This window comes from Erpetoichthys calabaricus, chromosome 3 (assembly GCF_900747795.2).
Source record: "Erpetoichthys calabaricus chromosome 3, fErpCal1.3, whole genome shotgun sequence".
NCBI classification, from domain to species: domain Eukaryota; kingdom Metazoa; phylum Chordata; class Cladistia; order Polypteriformes; family Polypteridae; genus Erpetoichthys; species Erpetoichthys calabaricus.
This window is the reverse complement of record NC_041396.2, coordinates 47,316,683-47,336,041: the sequence shown is the minus strand read 5'-3', so window position 1 is coordinate 47,336,041 and position 19,359 is coordinate 47,316,683. Positions and strand designations below refer to the sequence as shown.

The following is a 19,359-nucleotide window of genomic DNA, read 5'->3' as shown; positions in this document are numbered from 1 at the left end:
AATTACATAGGACAGCTTGCAATTTTTTAATATAAATTATTGCTCTGCTATTTTAGGTTTTGTAGCATGTAAATATTTGGTAGTGTTCTTTTTTTTGTGTGTCAATTTAGTTCTGTTTTCAAAGAAAATAATAGTAAACCACAAGAAATCTCTAAGAATAAGCTGGAATATGCCATTTTATCAGAATTCATTCATATATTTCCACTGTACACACAGCAGAATACTGACATTTCAAAAAGGTATAAGATACAAGTGTACTATGTATTCAGGAGACTTCTATTGTTTAGCCACATCAGAGGTTTCTTTCTTTCTTAGTGATTCAGGTGTATATTTGAGAGATTCTGTTGGTATTTGTTAAAATATTTATTTGTTAAGTTTATATAAAAAGCTAATTTCCACCCTTGGGACAGATATCCATTAGTTACACGCTCTTCTAAAGATCTATGAATAAAAATAATAATGAAACTTCTTGACTTGCAGCTCCATATGTGAAAACAGTATTGAGGCAAATCCATTTGTTGAGCTTGCAAGTTTAAATCCTGGCCTGTGTGCAAGAGAGTTTTAATTCTGTATTATGTGGAAAATTGAAGTCTTCCTGCTTTCTATTGGATTAACTGAAAGTTTTAATTGTCATTCAATAAAAAGTAAGACAAATGCCCTCTCACAAGTTTAACTTTTTTAGTGTACTCTTTGCTCAAGGCTGCCTTAAATCACACTGCATTAACCTGAACTGCACAATAAATTTGTCGAAGGCTTAGAGTAAAAAACCTCTAGGTAAAAGAGATGGACAGATGAATTCACAAACAGGAATCCTTTATTTTGTGCAAGCAATTTTCCGTAGCTAAGGAATCATGAAAACAAAAAAGTATTTTAGTTACTAGCAAAATAAAGAGGCATGAAGAACAAGAAGATGATTAACTGTTTATTGCTGCTTAATGCCACTTCATATAGAGAATTTTTTGTTGATCCTGGACCATAAAAAAAATATATGAATTGTGCAAAAAATTAAAATGTATGTGTGGTTTATTTGTGTAAACCTTACTGCACTTGTAATGGTAAGCACTGCAATTGCTGCTCTGTGTGTGTGTGTGTGTGTGTGTGTGTGTGTGTATGTATGATGGGTAAGGATTTTAACAATACACATCTCACAATACAATAAATAATTTTTAGATTAGTGGTATGTTTTTGTGAGAGCACTATATGATGTGGTATGTTCTAGCTTTGATTTAATTCACTATCCACTAGCTACCCACTTATCCACTAGCTACCCATTTATCCACTAGTTGTATCCACTTACCTACTCAGCACTGGAAGTTTGCTTTAATTAAAAAATAAAAAAAATAAATAAAAATGGAAACCGCAAAAAAATTTAAAGGTGAAACTTCAAAGATATGAGGTGCGGCAGCCAATCTGTCTGAGTGGAAAAGATAGGTAAATTAAAGAGTGCAGTTTGGCAGATAAAATTCCCTTGAGTAGAAGTTTGTTAATTAGTGGCTCTTAGAGATTGTTAATTTTGCCCAATTTTAAATTAAATTTTTGAATTTTCAGAATATGGTAGCATTTACAAAGCTACTATTGAATACATATGCAAACACAAAGAGAGTTCAGACATTTTAATCATGGCATTCCATTAACACAAAAGAGCATCACCTTTTAGATTTATTTAGTTTCTGCCTCAGGATTGTTTCCATATTAAGAACAAAAGAGAATATTTCTTTAAACATTTCATGTGCATCAGGAAAAGCTCGAACTCCTTGCGATTTTTGTACATTAAAGCTAAATTAAGCTAAACTGAGAAGGACACAAGTGTGTATCCATTTGTGTATTTTCTAAGGAGGTAGAGGAACCAGAGAGGGAGAAATCATCTATAGAGAGAATGCTTTCATGCACACACTGAATTATGGTCCCCAAAGCAAGCTAATTCAAATATAGGTGTCACATGCGACCATCACACAGAGGGGCATCAAGCTGATAATGAGCACATTGGGACTGTCTCACATGGACATCGCCCTAGCTATGAGTTATTATCAGTCTAGGTTAGATGCGCTGCTTAGTCATGTTCACCCCAAGAAAGGCAAACAACCAACACCTAAGCTGTCCTCATTAAAGAAAGTCCTTTCTCTCAGTTAATTGGTTTGGTTTTTGCCTGCATATTCTCATCTCACAAGACTGATATCAGCAAGAGTGAAAGGGAAGGTCTACAGGATGGTAGTGAGACCAACTATGTTATATGGGTTGGAGACGGTGGCACTGACCAGAAAGCAGGAGACATAGCTGGAGGTGGCAGAGTTAAAGATACTAAGATTTGCACTGGGTGTGACAAGGATGGACAGGATTAGAATTGAGTACATTAGAGGGTCAGCTCAAGTTGGACGGTTGGGAGACAAAGTCAGAGAGGCGAGATTGTGTTGGTTTGGACATGTGCAGAGGAGAGATGCTGGGCATATTGGGAGAAGGATGCTAAGGATAGAGCTGCCAGGCAAGAAGAAAAGAGGAAGGCCTAAGAGAAGGTTTATGGATGTGGTGAGAGTGGACATACAGGTGAAGGGTGTAACAGAACAAGATGCAGAGGACAGAAAGGTATGGAAACAAATGATCCACGGTTGCAACCCCTAACGGGAGCAGCTGAAAGAAGAAGATTATTCTTATAATCTTACAACAGGGTCTCTTTACTTGAGCACTGTTGTATGTGTAATGTAACTGCAGCTTAAGATACAGTTTTGTGTTTTTTCCTTTCTTTATATGCTCCAGTTGTTAATGTTGCCATGTAATGTGATAAGGTCAGATGATTCAGGTCTTTTAGTTTATTTAAGTTAACAGATCCTGATGATTGTTTCACTCATTTATTACATGAAGTAATGAAGGTCACCCCTGTCTTATCACCTAGCCAAATGAATGGCGTTTTGTACATGGCAAATCATTGACTATGTGAGTACTGGTGAATACTAGCTCATAGGTTCCATTAATTCAAAGGCCTCTATACTGTAGATGCACCTCAGTTCAAAGGTTGTACAGTATAGTCACAAGGACCCTATATTGAGCAATATGAATATTTACTATATACCTCTGTACCATTGCACCACTAAATAGAACTTCTTTACAAAAAAGGAACCGAACAGAGTTGCGGATCATATATACTTTACACCTTATAATGCACAGTTTGGATTACAAACAGTTTAAGCACTTGCTGAAAGAGTAGAATCACAGTAACAAACTAATTAATAAATCTTAACAAAATGTTAATCTGGGATAGAACATACATATTAAAGATTACTGCTAATTCAAAATTGTCTGTGTTTCTTGTTTAATTTATTTAAATTTTCTTTCCTTACAGTGAACAGAGTATCTGTCAGGCTCGAGCTGCTGTTATGATATATGATGATGCTAATAAGAAATGGGTGCCTGCTGGTGGTTCAACAGGTTTCAGCAGAGTTCATATTTACCATCATACTGGGAACAATGCATTCAGAGTAGTTGGAAGGAAAATCCAGGACCATCAGGTGAGTCAGAATTCAGTTGTCACACATGTGAAATGTACTACTATTGGCTAAATTATCACTTTATCCTGTAATCATATTTTATTCAAAACATTTTCAGCTGCTGAAAGTAATTTTAGCAGGTTAAAATGGAAAGTGATAATGTTACAGTTATGCATCTGTTAATTAATGGTGCTGCTTTGTCAATGTTTCATTCTAATGCTCGAGGGTGTGAGTTAGTTATGATTGGAAAATGCGTCTTATCCTAAAATTAGATTAATTAAATGCATTAATTTTTATTTTGCACAGTAACTAATTGCAACAAATTTGAAGTGATAAAGAAAATGTATACATTACCTTTGTGAACATCATTTATAATTTAGATAAACATTTTCTTTTTTTGGCGTGTATATTTGGGTTTCTTTCACTTTTTAGACAAGAGTAGTGTGGTTTAGGAAGGTTTAATATAATGGTGTATATGAGCATATATAGTTTCCTTTGTATACAGGTCTCCCTTCATTGCGAAGATAATCCACTCCTGAAAACTCCTTAGGAAATATGAATTTTTGTAACATAATGTATGAGCACCATTAAGGATGCCACAATACCAGAATTTTTGTATTTGATATTAATATAGATTACATTTTACGATGCTCAATATCTTTCCGTACCACAGCAAAAACAGAAATCCAGTTCAATATTATGAACTGTACCTCCTTTATTTAAGTGAACAGTATTGTGCATCTTTATGTAATAGTATGCATTTATTTTATATTCTGACAGTAACAACTGCTTTCAAATACTAGAATATTTATCAAGTAGTTAAACAACAGGTATTTAAGTAAAATAGTACAGACATTCATAATTATCAAAATACAATTTCAGGCTTGAAATTTAATGTGTGAGGGGCACAGGGATTCCTCCAGTTTTAACAAGTGTGATGGGATGTTATTATCTTGGGGGGTATTCCATTTTAGAGTTTACAAAGAATGATATCATCACAGATTAGAATGTGCACATGGTAAGATAAATCAGATAAACTTATTCTGTGACATTTTTCTTTCCACAACAGAAAAATACTGCCGAAAATCAAATACTAAAAATAAAAATCCAAATATTATTTCTCTACTTAATTCCAAGGTAATTCAGAATACTGTTTAATGATGTTTTCTAACAACTTTTTTTTTTTAAATCTGATTTGTCAGGGATTCACTCTGTCAGGTGTGTAACTTTTGCTATTGTAACATATATATTTACATTATTAGCTGACGAAAAAAAAACTTGAGTATTATTTGACGTGTCAAATTGATTCAAATGTTACATACTACTTGTGCTTTAATTGCCCTAATTTGTCCCTTTTTTTTATTTGTCTAAACTTTGTTTCCTCTGTGAAATCAGTCTTGTTAGTTTTATGTTACTCAGTATTTTCAGAATTCTTGCAAAACAGCTTTTGTTGTGCTGTTTTCTAAGATTCTTGTGTGAGTGATCAGACTGTTATTGCTTAGCATCTGTACAAACTCAGAATTAGAAAATGATCTGGAATGGCATTACCTGTATTTGGTAAATTTTACCCATTCAAATATATTACATAAGTGCTTTTAGATAGATAGATAGATAGATAGATAGATAGATAGATAGATAGATAGATACTTTATTAATCCCAATGAGAAATTCACAAATTTACTACATTTTCTAAATTTTAGGGGTTATGCTAATCAAAATTAGTTTGCCTTCAGAAAAAAAAATTACAAATTTAACCTTTGCATATTTATATTCAGCAAAGAAGTATGTGTGCAGTTTTGCCTATTCGGCTAACTGCATGTCTCAGTGAAAATGCATTTCTGTTAACAGAATACATGTTGTATTAATAGGGAGATGATTATGGTTCAAATTATTAAAACACTAAATACTGTAAATTAAATTTTATTTTGGTATCAGAAAACGGAACAACTCATTTCATTGCCAGTGTAGACCAGCCAAACAGCCATTTTGTTTAAAACTTGCCTTGATTTTTTTACTTACTTCAACAGTTGGTGCTGCCATTGTGCAGACTCTCACAGTCCTGTCTGCATAATTGTGGACGTGTATGAGGTTTCCCCCACAACCTAGAATTGTATATACCAGTTAGAAAATGAATGGATGCTTGGATGGCCATCTGTAGATGTGGTCCTTAAAATTAGAGAGCAAATGCAATGCCTCCTTTCCTTTTTTGTGACTGTTTAGGACACTGTATTACAAAGAAACTAATCTTGCCATAATTTCATTTCCTTTTACAAATTTGTGACACTGCAAGTTAAACAATTACAACCCGCATCTGATCAGTCACATCATTCTTTTAAAGCACACACAAATCAGTTTCAGAAATAACCTCATAATGAGATAAAAGTGGAAGTAACACAAGCCTAAGTGTGTTTGTCTGTGTGTGAATTGTCTTTGTTATATCTTTATATGTAATATGCTACAGTGGCTGTTCGTTTGTCTGTCCAGGATTTTAAATCACCTGTAGCTCCCAAACCGTTTGAACTATTGACCTGAAATTTGGTACACATGTACTATGTGACGTCTACTATTCACTTTTGGGGTGATGATTAACGTCCAAGGTTATTCCTCTTTTATTTTTATTTTATTTTATTGTAGAATCAACTCTCGGCAGCAGCCAGCAAGGCAGCCGTTTGGCGCATGCGTATGGGCGCCGTTCTCATCCCTTTGCCATCACTTCCCCTACCTCTTCATATCTTAAATCATTCATGAGGCAGGTTGAAGGCGCTTAAGTGAAAAATTAAAAAAAAATGTACTAATTGCAACACAAACACTACCTTAATCAGTTTTAATGTGGAGAGATGCCGACAAAAGAAAAGAAGCAGTGGGATGGAGAAAACAAGAGCTGCTCAGGAAGCAGCAAGCGCATCAACCTCTGAGCAAACAAATGCTAAACGTACAGAGAAAGAGTATGAAAACTATGAATGCTCAAGTCAAGTGATCATGTTATCATGCAGTGCGCCAGTACTGGTTTATAAATGACAAATGTGATTCTCACAATCTCAGTGAAGTTTTCCTGCCTTGAACACTAGACATTTCCAGGTGAGACTGAGACTACTGTTTTTCTTTTCGACACTTTGGCTTAGCACGGCCCCCAGGCCTGTGTCGGAAGCATCCGTCTGGAGGATGAAAGGCAGAGAAAAGTTAGGTGCCCTCAAAATAGGTGCGGACGTAAGGGCCTGTTTCAAGTCACCAAATGCAGTGCCTGTCTTCTCAGTCCATACCACAATGTTCGGGGCCCTCTTCTTTGTTAAGTCAGTCAAGGGCGCCGCTCTCTCCGAGAACCGGGGTACAAACCAGCGGTAGTACCCCGCTAACCCGAGAAAGGCTTGGACTTGCCGCTTGGTTCGCGGACGGGGCCATTTCAAAATGGCATCTACTTTGGAGCACTGTGGCCTAAAGTTACCCCGACCCACCAGGTAGCCTAAATATTTGGCCTCGCTTAATCCAAAGAAGCATTTCTTGGGATTAAGCCAGAGCCCGGCCTCACCAAGTGTCCGCAATACCGCTCGGACCTGCTGTAGGTGTTCCCTTCATGCGCTGGAATAGATGACCATGTCATCCAGGTAGGCAGCACTATATGAGTCATGAGGCTGGAGCACTTTGTCCACCAGACGCTGGAAGGTTGCTGGAGCCCTGTGTAACCCAAATGGAAGGACACAATACTGCCAGTGTCCGCTAGGGGTACTAAATGCGGTTTATTCCTTTGCGGAGTCCGTTAAAGGAACCTGCCAGTACCCTTTTGTCATGTCCAGTGTGGTCAAATATCGAGCCTGCCCAAGCCTCTCGAGGAAGTCGTCCACTCGTGGCATCGGATAGGCATCAAATTGGGAGACTTGATTAAGCCGATGGAAGTCATTGCAAAACCTCCAACTCCCGTCAGGCTTACCGACCAGCACAATGGGACTGGACCAGGGACTATAACTTTCCTCAGTCACACCTAGTTCCAGCATGTGCTTGATCTCAAGCTCCACTTCAGCCCTTTTTGCCTCGGGAAGACGATACGGGCGTTCTCGGACAATAACCCCGGGCTCTGTCACTATGTTGTGCTCAACCAGAGAGGTCCTTCCAGGGTTCTCACTGACTACCTCCCGAACGGACCGGATAACTGTTTCCAGCTCCTGCCGTTGTCTAGGACTTAAATCCGCCCTGAAGTTAAGGCTAGCAGTGTGAGCAAAGAGTGAGCGGGGCTGGCCGGAGGAGGGATCGGGATCCCTGTCCTTCCACGGTTTCAGCAGGTTCTCATGATAAACCCGCTTCCTCGGCCGACGACTGGGTTGACTCACCAAATAGTCGACGAGGCCCTTCCTCTCCTTAACTTCGTAAGGTACTTGCCAATGGGCAAACAACTTAGAGTGGGAGGTAGGCACTAGGACCATGACACGATCTCCCGGTTGGAACTCCCGGAGTGACGTGCCGCGGTTGTAACAACGGACCTGTGCTGCTTGGGCCTCCTCCATGTGACTTTTAAGGAGGGGCCTAATCTTTCCAAATCTATCGCGTAATTGCGCGATATATTTGAGTATGTTTGTAGAGGGAAGAGCCTCTTCTTCCCATCCTTCCTTTAGGATATCTAATATGCCCCGGGGTTGCTGCCCATACCGTAATTCAAAAGGGGAGAACCCCGTGGAGGCTTGTGGGACTTCCCGATAGGCAATAAGGACGAGGGGGAGGAGCTGATCCCAGTTCCTTCCATCCTAACTGACCACCTTACACAGCATTTGTTTGAGAGTTTGATTAAACCTCTCCACTAGACCATCGGTTCGAGGATGATACACCGCGGTCATTAAATGCTTTATGTTCAGTAATTTGGCAGTCTCCTTGAACGTCTCCGAGGTGAAACGTGTCCCCTGGTCCGTCAAGACCTCCTTGGGGATACCCACGCGCGCAAAGACCCCTAGTAATTCCCGTGCAATGGCTTTATAAGTGGCAGAGCGCAGCTGAACAGCTTCGGGGTATTTGGTAGCATAATCCACGAGGACTAGGATGTACTTGTGTCCTCGGGCTGAGGCCTCTAGAGGTCCAACTATATCGACCCCAATTCGGTGGAAAGGAATGTCAATCAGGGGAATGGTAACTAGAGGAGCACATTCCTTTCTTGGAATTTGTCGCAATTGACACTCTGGGCAGAAAGTGCAAAAGCGACGAACCTCTTCAATGATTCCTGGCCATTAGAAACGGAGCTTGATCCGCTCCAGGGTTTTCTCGGTGCCCAAGTGGCCACCTAGGAGGTGGGCGTGTGCTAACTCGCAGACCTGCCGCCGGAAGGCTCACGGGATTAGCAGTAGCCTTCTCTCCTGCCCGTCATGCATTGCTACGCGATAGAGAAAGTCGTTGTCTAATACAAAGTGAGGACCCTGTGGCATTGACTGGTTAGTGCACTGGCCGTTGACTAGGACCACTGCATTTTTTGCAAATTTCAGGGAATCGTCACTCCACTGCTCTCTTTTAAAGGAAGCCGGCGTCTCTCTAAATTGAAACTGTAAAATGGAGAGAGGGTCTGAACCGACCTCAAGGGGCGTGGTTTCCTCCCGCTCCGCCGCCGCGCTGGTGGATGACGTGTTCACACGCGACGGCCCGGGAGTTGCCACGTCACTCAGGACGGCCACTTCGTCTCTCTCTGCCGGCTGATTACACGGCGTGGAGGCAGCATGAGACGGCTCATCTCCGTCCATAACTAGGCCCAAGTTAACCCCGTGAGTGGTATGTGTCTCACCGCTTTTAATATTAGTCCAGTCCCGCCCTAGTATCACCAGGTGTGGAGGATCAGGGAGGATTGCCACAGTTAATTTCTGAACTGATCCTCCGTAGCTGCTGACACAAATGGCGGTCCTGTACCAGCGGGTTTCCCCGTGGACACAGGTTATACCGGACTTAAATTTTAACCACTGTTGCGGTAGCACAAAGCGGCGGGCGACAATGGAAATGTTGCTGCTGGTATCGAACAGAGCAGAAGTTCTGAACCCATTAACGATCACCACGCCTATGTGTGGGACCGCCAACGGGTTTATCAGAGCACACCAACCCCTCTTCCCCCTCCACCTGCATTCCACCTCATTCCCAAGCGGTTTGCGTGCCCGTGGCCTCGGGGATGTCAGCACAAGCTCTGGGTTGTATGGTTGGGGGTCTAGGTTTTGGGACGTACTCCAGTTGAGTTTGACCAAGGGACGGTTCAGCTCCCCCAGATTGTGAGGCCATCCTTTGTCTTTCTACGAGCGCTATAAGCTCTGCCATGTTTCTGAATTGTCTACCCCAGACCAGCTGGGTGAAGCCCTGGGGTGGTGTGTCCAGAAGCAGATAGCAAGCCACCTGCTGTATTATTTGGAAGGGCTTGAGTTCCTGTGGCCGTAGCCACTGCCCTACTTTTGCCCATAGGAACCAGGCTTGTTGAGGGGTCGGCCGCTCTGGGTCGAACCTCCAGTTTCTCAGGCTACTCACCTACCAGTCTGGGGCACCCCAGGTGGAAATCGGGGCTCTGGCTTCACAGGGAGGCGGGCACTCTCCTCCGAGAGAGCATAAACAGCCCTCATTGCCTCCCCCTTCCGAAGCATCCCAATTCTGTGAGCCCGGCCTGCCTAGGTTGCCTAGTGGAGCATGCCGCGGGCAGAGCCTGTACCGGGCCACTTCGAAACATGGGACACCCTCCCCACCTGGAAACTCGGCCCCGGTACGCTCCCACCTGGATGTGTTGCAGGTTCTGTCCCCTTCTCTTCCAGGACTTCTTCATCCTGCCGGCTACACCAATGTCACAAAAATGAGACATACACAGATAAAGGTTTGGGGCAGTCACCCGTATAATCTGGTATCCTGGCTGCAAAGTTGTTTTTATCAATACAGAGCACTGATGTGCATACAATGGAGTCCAAAACAAGACTGACAAATAGGGGAAAGGTGTAGACTTTTAAAGGGGAAGACAGGAAGTGAGGTCATAGGGATCTGGCTCATGTTCTTCAGTCATTGGTTCAAGCCCGGAGGTGACATCACAGGGGCCGGAGCCGGTAAGGTCTTCTTCCATTGGCTCGGTCCTGGAAGTGATGTCAAGAGAGCCAGGTCTACAGGTAAGAGAAAAAAAGAGTCAGTGCACTCTGTGACATCCCGGCATGCCTCAGAACTGCCTTCCCTCAAGCCCTTTAGCTGCCTCCCATGCACACGTGTGTGACTATATATATATATATATATATATATATATATATATATATATATTATAAAATTCACAAAGTCGCCGCCAAAGGGGGAAGACACCCATGAAAGCATGCACACCAAAACAAGACACCCATGAAAGCACGCAGGAAGAGGCGTGGATTCACTAAGCCGCCGACAAGTAGGAAAGAGCCTCGCCCACCAACTCTATGACCATTGGATATGACGACAACTCGCAGAGCCACGCCCACTATCTGGGACGCAACGCCTCGGAAAAAACGGTGTCATTTATGTTCATCTGTTGTACGCTACACATGGACCTCTGAGTCACCTTGAGTTGGGGGCAGCAAGTCTTTGATAGGCTGCAACAAAATGATGAAAGTACGGGCGCATTTTTTTCACACAAGCTGTGTGTGTGTGTGTGTGTGTGTGTGTGTGTGTGTGTGTGTGTGTGGGTGGGTGTTAGTTAATTTGTTACTCGAAGGATTTCAAGATTTAATATGCACAGGCGGTAACACTGCAAATGCAGCCCAAACGAACCCAAAATCTTCCACAGTCTCCTTACTGTAAAGCAGCAACACTACCACTGCGCTACAAGACAGAGAATGCAGTTAAAGAATGCACCAGGCTGTGCCGTTCAGAAAGTGTTCACCCATCAATACATAATTATGTGGCATATGATATGCCGTGAGTTGGCAAGAGCCACGACCACCAAGTCGGACGCAAAAACTCACCAATCACCATGTTAGTCGAGTTCCTCCCTACTACGATCCACATGCACCTCAGAGCCACAGATTCCTTTCGTTTACGACGTACAACTGCGTTCTCCATCGCAAACTGTTTTACAAGCTGCATAAAGCGATTCGCATCCGCGCCACCAACACTCCTTTTTTCACGGACCGCGTCTACCCTCACTCTCTACAAACTGCAACAACTCACCACACGAGGACGCCCTATCTTTCGAGGCATTCACACTGCTGGAAGACAACCATGGGATACGCAGAAAATAGCCATGTCAGTCAACGCAGATCAGACACCCAGGCAAACAACACTGAATAATCAATAGCTACAACCACTTTGCCCGCCCCCACTCCTCACCTGAGTCGGTTTCGTCTGTGTTCAGCAGTGTTTCCCAAACTCGGTCCTGGTGAACCCCTGTGGCTGCAGGGTTTTGTTCCAACCAGATTCCTAATCATTAATGCCGGTGAAACTCATCAGGGATAAGTCGGTTTTTCAAACGCAGTCGTGTAGCAGATTAGCTGGATGTAATAATCCGAGATGAATGCGCACCTCCGCGCTGTGTGAAAACACAATGTATATTGCTGCAACAAAATGATGAAAGAACGGGCGCATTTTTTTCACACAAGCTGAGTGGGTGGGTGTTAGTTAATTAGTTACTCAAAGCAATTCAAGATTTAATATGCACAAGCAGTAACACTGCAAAAACAGCCCAAACCAGGATAGACAGCTGGCAAAAAGTCACCAACAAACTAAACGCGTGTGCATTGTACTTACTGAGAGCAGTGTTACGGATTTTGCAAATGTTCATTTTTTTCCCTCTGCTTAAAAAACATTGAAAAAGCGGCGTATAGTACGCCACAGGTTGGTTTGCAGCGTGTAAAACAGTTTGTTTGTCGCGGATAATTTGCTATCCACACAGGGAGGAACCAGGAAGCGAACCCACAATCTTCCACTGTCTCCTTACTGCAAAGCAGCCGTACTACTACAGCGCCACAAGGCAGTTAAAGAAGTTATATTTATATTTTTTACACATCACACACTAGAAGCTGCTGACGAACCCTTCTGTTCGTTGTCAGTCTGTAGCTGCGAAAAAATAAAAGCAATACGAGTTTTAACAAACGTCATTCAAGTGTATCATAAGTTTCTGTAACGTTAATGAAAATGGCCAGGAGGTGTCACTAGAGAGGTGAGTGTTAAATGCTTCGAAGCTTCGATACGATTTCCGACACAATTGCTTCAAACGTGTTGATGCTTCGTCAGGCTTCACTCCGCCCATCACTACTCACAGGTTACTGAACGAGAAATCAGCAGACTAGCATGACGGATGGGGCGTAATGGGCGTCCTTCCCCTCTCCTCCGGATTTTTCAAATGTTAATTTTTTCCCTGTGCTTAAAAATCATTAAAAACCCAGCCTGATAATGCGACGTATGGTACGCCGCGGGTTGGTTAGTATATATATAATATAATATAATATAATATATGTGTGTGTGTTATGGCCAAATTGGGAAATGGCCAATGTCGCTGTAAATGACCGGCTGATGTCCAATCTTTTCCTCGATTTCAGGATTTGGCCAGCCAGTTTGCAAAATGGCATGGGGCGATCGGCCAAAGTCGGAAGAAAAAAGGCATGAGCAGCGATTTGTTGCGCACTTAGTAGTGCAATTGCATCGAGTATAGCCTTGGCGGCCCTTGTTCAGAAAGCGGACACCACTTGGTTGTTTCATAATAATTAAGATTAGGTATAGTGCATCCGGAAAGTATTCACAGCGCATCACTTTTTCCACATTTTATGTTACAGCCTTATTCTAAAATGGATTAAATTAATTTTTTTCCTCAGAATTCTACACACAACACCCCATAATGACAACGTGAAAAAAGTTTACTTGAGGTTTTTGCAAATTTATTAAAAATAAAAAAAACTGAGAAATCACATGTACATAAGTATTCACAGCCTTTGCTCAACACTTTGTCGATGCACCTTTGGCAGCAATTACAGCCTCGAAGTCTTCTTGAATATGGTGCCACAAGCTTGGCACACCTATCCTTGGCCAGTTTCACCCATTCCTCTTTGCAGCACCTCTCAAGCTCCATCAGGTTGGATGGGAAGCGTCGGTGCACAGCCATTTCAAGATCTCTCCAGAGATGTTCAATCGGATTCAAGTCTGGGCTTTGGCTGGGCCACTCAAGGACATTCACAGAGTTGTCCTGAAGCCACTCCTTTGATATCTTGGCTGTGTGCTTTGGGTCGTTGTCCTGCTGAAAGATGAACTGTCGCCCCAGTCTGAGATAAAGAGCGTTCTGGAGCAGGTTTTCATCCAGGTTGTCTCTGTACATTGCTGCAATCATCTTTCCCTTTATCCTGACTAGTCTCCCAGTCCCTGCCACTGAAAAACATCCCCACAGCATGATGCTGCCACCACGCTTCACTGTAGGGATGGCATTGGCCTGGTGATGAGTGGTGCCTGGTTTCCTCCAAACGTGACGCCTGGCATTCACACCAAAGAGTTCAGTTTTTGTCTCATCAGACCAGAGAATTTTCTTTCTCATGGTCTGAGAGTCCTTCAGGTGCCTTTTGGCAAACTCCAGGCGGGCTGCCATGTGCCTTTTACTAAGGAGTGGCTTCCGTCTGGCCACTCTACCATACAGGCTTGATTGGTAGATTGCTGCAGAGATGATTGTCCTTCTGGAAGGTTCTCCTCTCTCCACAGAGGACCTCTGGAGCTCTGTCAGAGTGACCATCGGGTTCTTGGTCACCTCCCTGACTAAGGCCCTTCTCCCCCGATCGCTCAGTTTAGATGGCCGGCCAGCTCTAGGAAGAGTCCTGTTGGTTTTGAACTTCTTCCACTTATGGATGATGGAGGCCACTGTGCTCATTTGTACCTTCAAAGCAGCAAATATTTTTCTGTAACTTTCCCCAGATTTGTGCCTCGAGACAATCCTGTCTCGGAGGTCTACAGACAATTCCTTTGACTTCATGCTTGGTTTGTGCTCTGACATGAACTGTCAACTGTGGGACCTTCTATAGACAGGTGTGTGCCTTTCCAAATCATGTCCAATCAACTGAATTTACCACAGGTGGACTCCAATTAAGCTGCAGAAACCTCTCATGGATGATCAGGGGAAACGGGATGCACATGAGCTCAATTTTGAGCTTCATGACAAAGGCTGTGAATACTTATGTACATGTGCTTTCTCAATTTTTTTATTTTTAATAAATTTGCAAAAACCTCAAGTAAACTTTTTCACGTTGTCATTATGGGGTGTTGTGTGTAGAATTCTGAGGAAAAAAATGAATTTAATCCATTTTGGAATAAGGCTGTAACATAACAAAATGTGGAAAAAGTGATGCGCTGTGAATACTTTCCGGATGCACTGTATATAAGTAGGTTTCACATTTCTGTTATCATTTTAGCCTAAAATAGTGACTTAACATCAGAGACCTATTTTATTGACTTTAAGGTTAGTGTTTGGGCGAGGGGAAGGCCATCTAAAGTAGTGTCTGCTTTCTGAACAAGACCCGCCTTGAGCAGTTTCTCGTGCAGAATGGAAAACTCACTTCTGAATCTGCATCTGAAAGTTTTTAAGCATCTTTGCACCTTGAGCGGACAGTCTTACATCAGCGCATCAGATTTTGGCCAGGGAGTTCTCGCCACCTCACGAAATCGCCGGCCAAAGTAGTATATACGCTGGTCATTTCTAGTAATTCGGACTTTGTCCAAACCTTGCATCCAAAAAGCGAAATGGCCAGCCAATTTGGGAACTGGCTAAACTTCAGGTTTTGGCCATAACATATATATAAAATATATATTAGAGTACAGCATCAAGTCAGTGAAACTTATGGGATATTGATCTGAAATTAACAACAGGTGCGCTAGAGGGGCAACAATGAGACAACCCCCCAAAACAGGAATGGTTTAACTGGTGAAGGCCACTGACATTTTTCCCTCCTCATGTTTTCTGACTGTTTTTTCACTAGTTTTGCATTTGGCGACAGTCAGTATCACTACTGGTAGCATGAGGTGATACCTGGACCCTACAGATGTTGCACAGGTAGTCCAACTTCTCCAGGATGGCATGTCAATACCTGCCTTGGCCAGAAGGTTTGCTGTGTCTCCCAGCACAGTCCCAAGGGCATGGAGGAGATTCCAGGAGATAGGCAGTTACTCTAGGAGAGCTGGACAGGGCATTAGAAGGTCCTTAACCCATCAGCAGGACTGGTATCTGCTCCTTTGGACAAGGAGGAACAGGGTGAGCACTGTCAGAGCCCTACAAAATCACCTTCAGCAGGCCACTGTTGTGAATGTCTCTAACCAAACAATCAGAAACAGACTTTGAGGGTGACCTGACATCCCGACATCCTCTAGTGGGCCCTGTGCTCACTGCCTGGCACCGTGGAGCTCGATTGGCATTTGCCATAGAATACCAGGATTGGCAGGTCCACCACTGGAACCCTGTGCTTTTCACAGATAGCAGCAGGTTCACCCTGAGCACATGTGACAGACATGAAAGGGTCTGGAGAAGCCGTGGAGACCATTATGCTGCCTGTAACATTGTTCAGTATGACCAGTTTAGTGGTGGGTCAGTGATGGTCTGGGGAGGCATATCCATGGAGGGACGCATAGACCTCTACAGGCTAGACAACTGCACCTTGACTGCCATTAGGTATCGGGATGAAATCCTTGGACCCATTGTCAGACCCTATGCTGGTGCAGTGGTTCCTGGGTTCCTCCTGGTGCATGACAATGCCCCGGCCTCATGTGGCAAGAGTATGCAGGCAGTTCCTGGAGGATGAAGGAATTTACAGCATTGACTGACCCCCATTGTCGCCTCACCTAAATCCAATAGAACACCTCTGGGACATTATGTTTCTGTCCATACAATGCCGCCAGGTTGCACCTCAGGTGCTCAGTGATGTCCCGGTTCAGATGTGGGAGGATCTCCCCCCAGGACACCATCCGTCATCTCATTAGGAGTATGCCCCGACGTTGTCAGACATGCATACAAGCACGTGGGGGCCAAACAAACTACTGAGTACGATTTTGAGTTGCTGCAAAGAAATTTCTGCAAAATGGACTAGCCTGCCGCATCATTTTTTCACTTTGATTTTCAGGGTGTCTTTGAATTCAGCCCTCTGTAGGTTGATAATTTTCGTTTCCATCAAAAAAAAAAAATATATATATATATTTATGTATATATGTATATGTAACGCTTTTATATTGAAACAAATTGCTCTTGCTGGTATGGTATGGCCATTTAGAATCTGTAAAAATGAGCCTTTGCTGGTGCAGTTCTGAATCAGCATTTCCTCGCCTGTAAAGTACTTTTCAAGGTCTTGATGCAGAGCTGTAGATGGTGTTCCACAACCTTTAATACCCTTCAGTGATCAGTTAGATCACAGAGCACAAAAACTCTTTGACTTCCCTTTATTAATAATATGCTTCATCTGACTGATGGATACTTAAGCAGTCTAGACAAATGTCTGCTTTATTAAAATACATTTCTTAATAAAAAGTTTTTGCATTTCAACTTTTTTTTAATCTCTTCTATAATGTACTTTTAAAATAACTAAGCAATTTTCTTTCTATACTTAGGGAGATTGAGGAATCTTCATCAAAGTGCTTCTTTTGGGCTTACCAAGTCCTAATTATGTTTGTGGCCTAGACCATGGTAGCAAGATTTGGATTTAGTAATACACTTTTAGTAGTTTATTGATAGGAAGTTTAAATTCTGTTATACTTAATTTTGAATGTTTAGTTCCTTTGTATTTGACATTATTTTGCAGATAGATGTCTCTCTGTTCTTGCTTATTTTTTTTCTTGAGGATTTCTTTGCATAACACATTGATTTCTTTTTCAGGTGGTTATAAATTGTGCCATTCCTAAGGGACTTAAATACAATCAAGCAACCCAGACCTTTCATCAGTGGCGAGATGCCAGACAAGTTTATGGTCTAAACTTTGGAAGCAAAGAGGATGCCAATGTATTTGCTAGTGCCATGATGCATGCCTTGGAAGTGTTAAATTCACAAGATTCAGGTATGGGATGCTTTTTTTGTCTTGTTTTAAATATATTAAATATTCAGGTAACTATCTGCACCTGCCCATGTAGAAAATAGCTGTGTGTAAATTCCAGACTAAATGCTTTGACAATGGTTTCCTTTTTCCTTGCTTCAAGAAACATACCTTAAGTTTATTAAGATGATTTAGAAGATTATTTAAATGTTATGATAGAGACCCATTTAGACCCTTTGACTTTTCCACTTGGATAAACATCTAGTGCTGTGTGAAATCTCAGGAGATTAATAGTTCATTCAGCTCATTTATACATGTCTGAAGTTGTTGAGGAAATTAAATATTGGAGCTTTGTTTTGTTGTTCTCAGAAAATGACATCTTACAGTGTTCTTTGAATATGCTTATTTCTCACTCTTCCACAGTTTTTGATTTTGTAGGAGATGTTGTTTTTCTGTGATAATACACTTGCGTGTTTGATTTGCTGGTGCAATAGTTACGATTTATGTCACTTAATCTATCCAGTTTTTCTTGACCTAGGCATTAACCAAATATATAAAATTATGCTAATAATAACATACTGTAGTAACATCGGTCTTTTGTTAACGTTTGTGAACTTAGCTATATGGTTTAATTTTTAATTGCTGAACTTGATTTTTGTAGAGAACTTCATTATGTGATCTGCTGTATTCTTTGGTGAAGATACACGTGAAAAAATCTGTTTTTCTCATGTTTATTTTGTTATGTATATTGTATGATACTTTTTGATCCCACTTTCAAACTTAAGAGGATTGCTGCGGAAATCTCAGCTGTAACATTTGTTCCGTTACAAATTTTTGAAGATTCAACAATTGTTTGTGAATAATAATAATAATCCTAATAATAATAATGTTTGTGTAATAATATCACTCGGCCTGCATATTTACAGCTGCATAACATTAGTGCTCTGTGCCTGTTTCTTACAGCTAATAGCACTGTTATTCTTGTACATTTTCTGGCTACATCTCCTATTGATTATTGTATTTCTGTCTTTTCTTGTCTTTCTCACAAACTCCAAATGGTTCAAAGTGCTTCTGCTCGTATCATTGCCAGAACTCCTTCCATGGAATGCATTACTCCTGTCCTTCAGCAGCTTCACTGTCTCCCTGTTAAATATCACACTGACTATAAGATTTTGCTTTTTACTTTCAAAACCCTTCACAATTTGACACCTCCATATCTCTCTGATCTTCTTCATATCTCTGCTCCTTCCTGTAGTCTTGCATCCTCCTTCTCTACTACTATGGGGTTTAGAACTTTCAGCCGTGTGGCCTCTTGTCTCTGGAACTTCCTCCCACAAGACATCCATAACATTGACTTTCTTCCTACTTTTAAATCAAGCCTTAAGAGAAACCTCTTTAATCTTGCTTATTTTAGTCAATATATTTAATTTTAATTAACTGGTTTTATAGTAACTGTACTTTTATTTATTCTGTATTGTGACTATAGCTATTAAAGTGTTCTGTACAATGTCCTTGAATGCCTTGAAGGGAGCCTATAAATATAATAATTTAGGCATGAATTTGCTATTTTGAAGCTTGTCTTTGTACAGTTGTAACTCAGAAGCAAAATCAAATTCTTCTGTGCTTGGCATGCTTTTTATTAAGTGAGTCCTCACTACCTTAAAATAGTGAGCTTGCTTGTTAGCTACAACATATTATGAGTGCCTCGTGAATACTACATTCAACTAAAATAAACATGAGCAAAATTTACTAAATGCTGTGACTCATCACCAGAGGTCTCTAACAGGTGCCAACTTTTCTTATTGTCATACCCTTATCATAACTGTGCAAAGACAAATTGTGCATCACTTTTTATTAGCACAATATGTTTTAGTATACCTTTTGGTTGTGTGTTACAAGTTTCAGGTGCAACAATCCCAATGAGACAGCAGTTAGTGCTACTTTAGCCAGTT

General features: G+C 41.6%; 1 protein-coding gene across 1 annotated transcript in view; it reads left to right on the top strand.

Annotated features, from left to right (window-relative positions):
• enah (ENAH actin regulator) overlaps window positions 1-19,359 on the top strand; it is a 211,774-nt gene that overhangs the window by 95,069 nt on the left and 97,346 nt on the right. Inside the window, 2 exon segments of the mRNA XM_051925592.1 lie at window positions 3,335-3,500; window positions 17,254-17,431. Coding sequence (XP_051781552.1) covers window positions 3,335-3,500; window positions 17,254-17,431 — 344 coding nt within the window.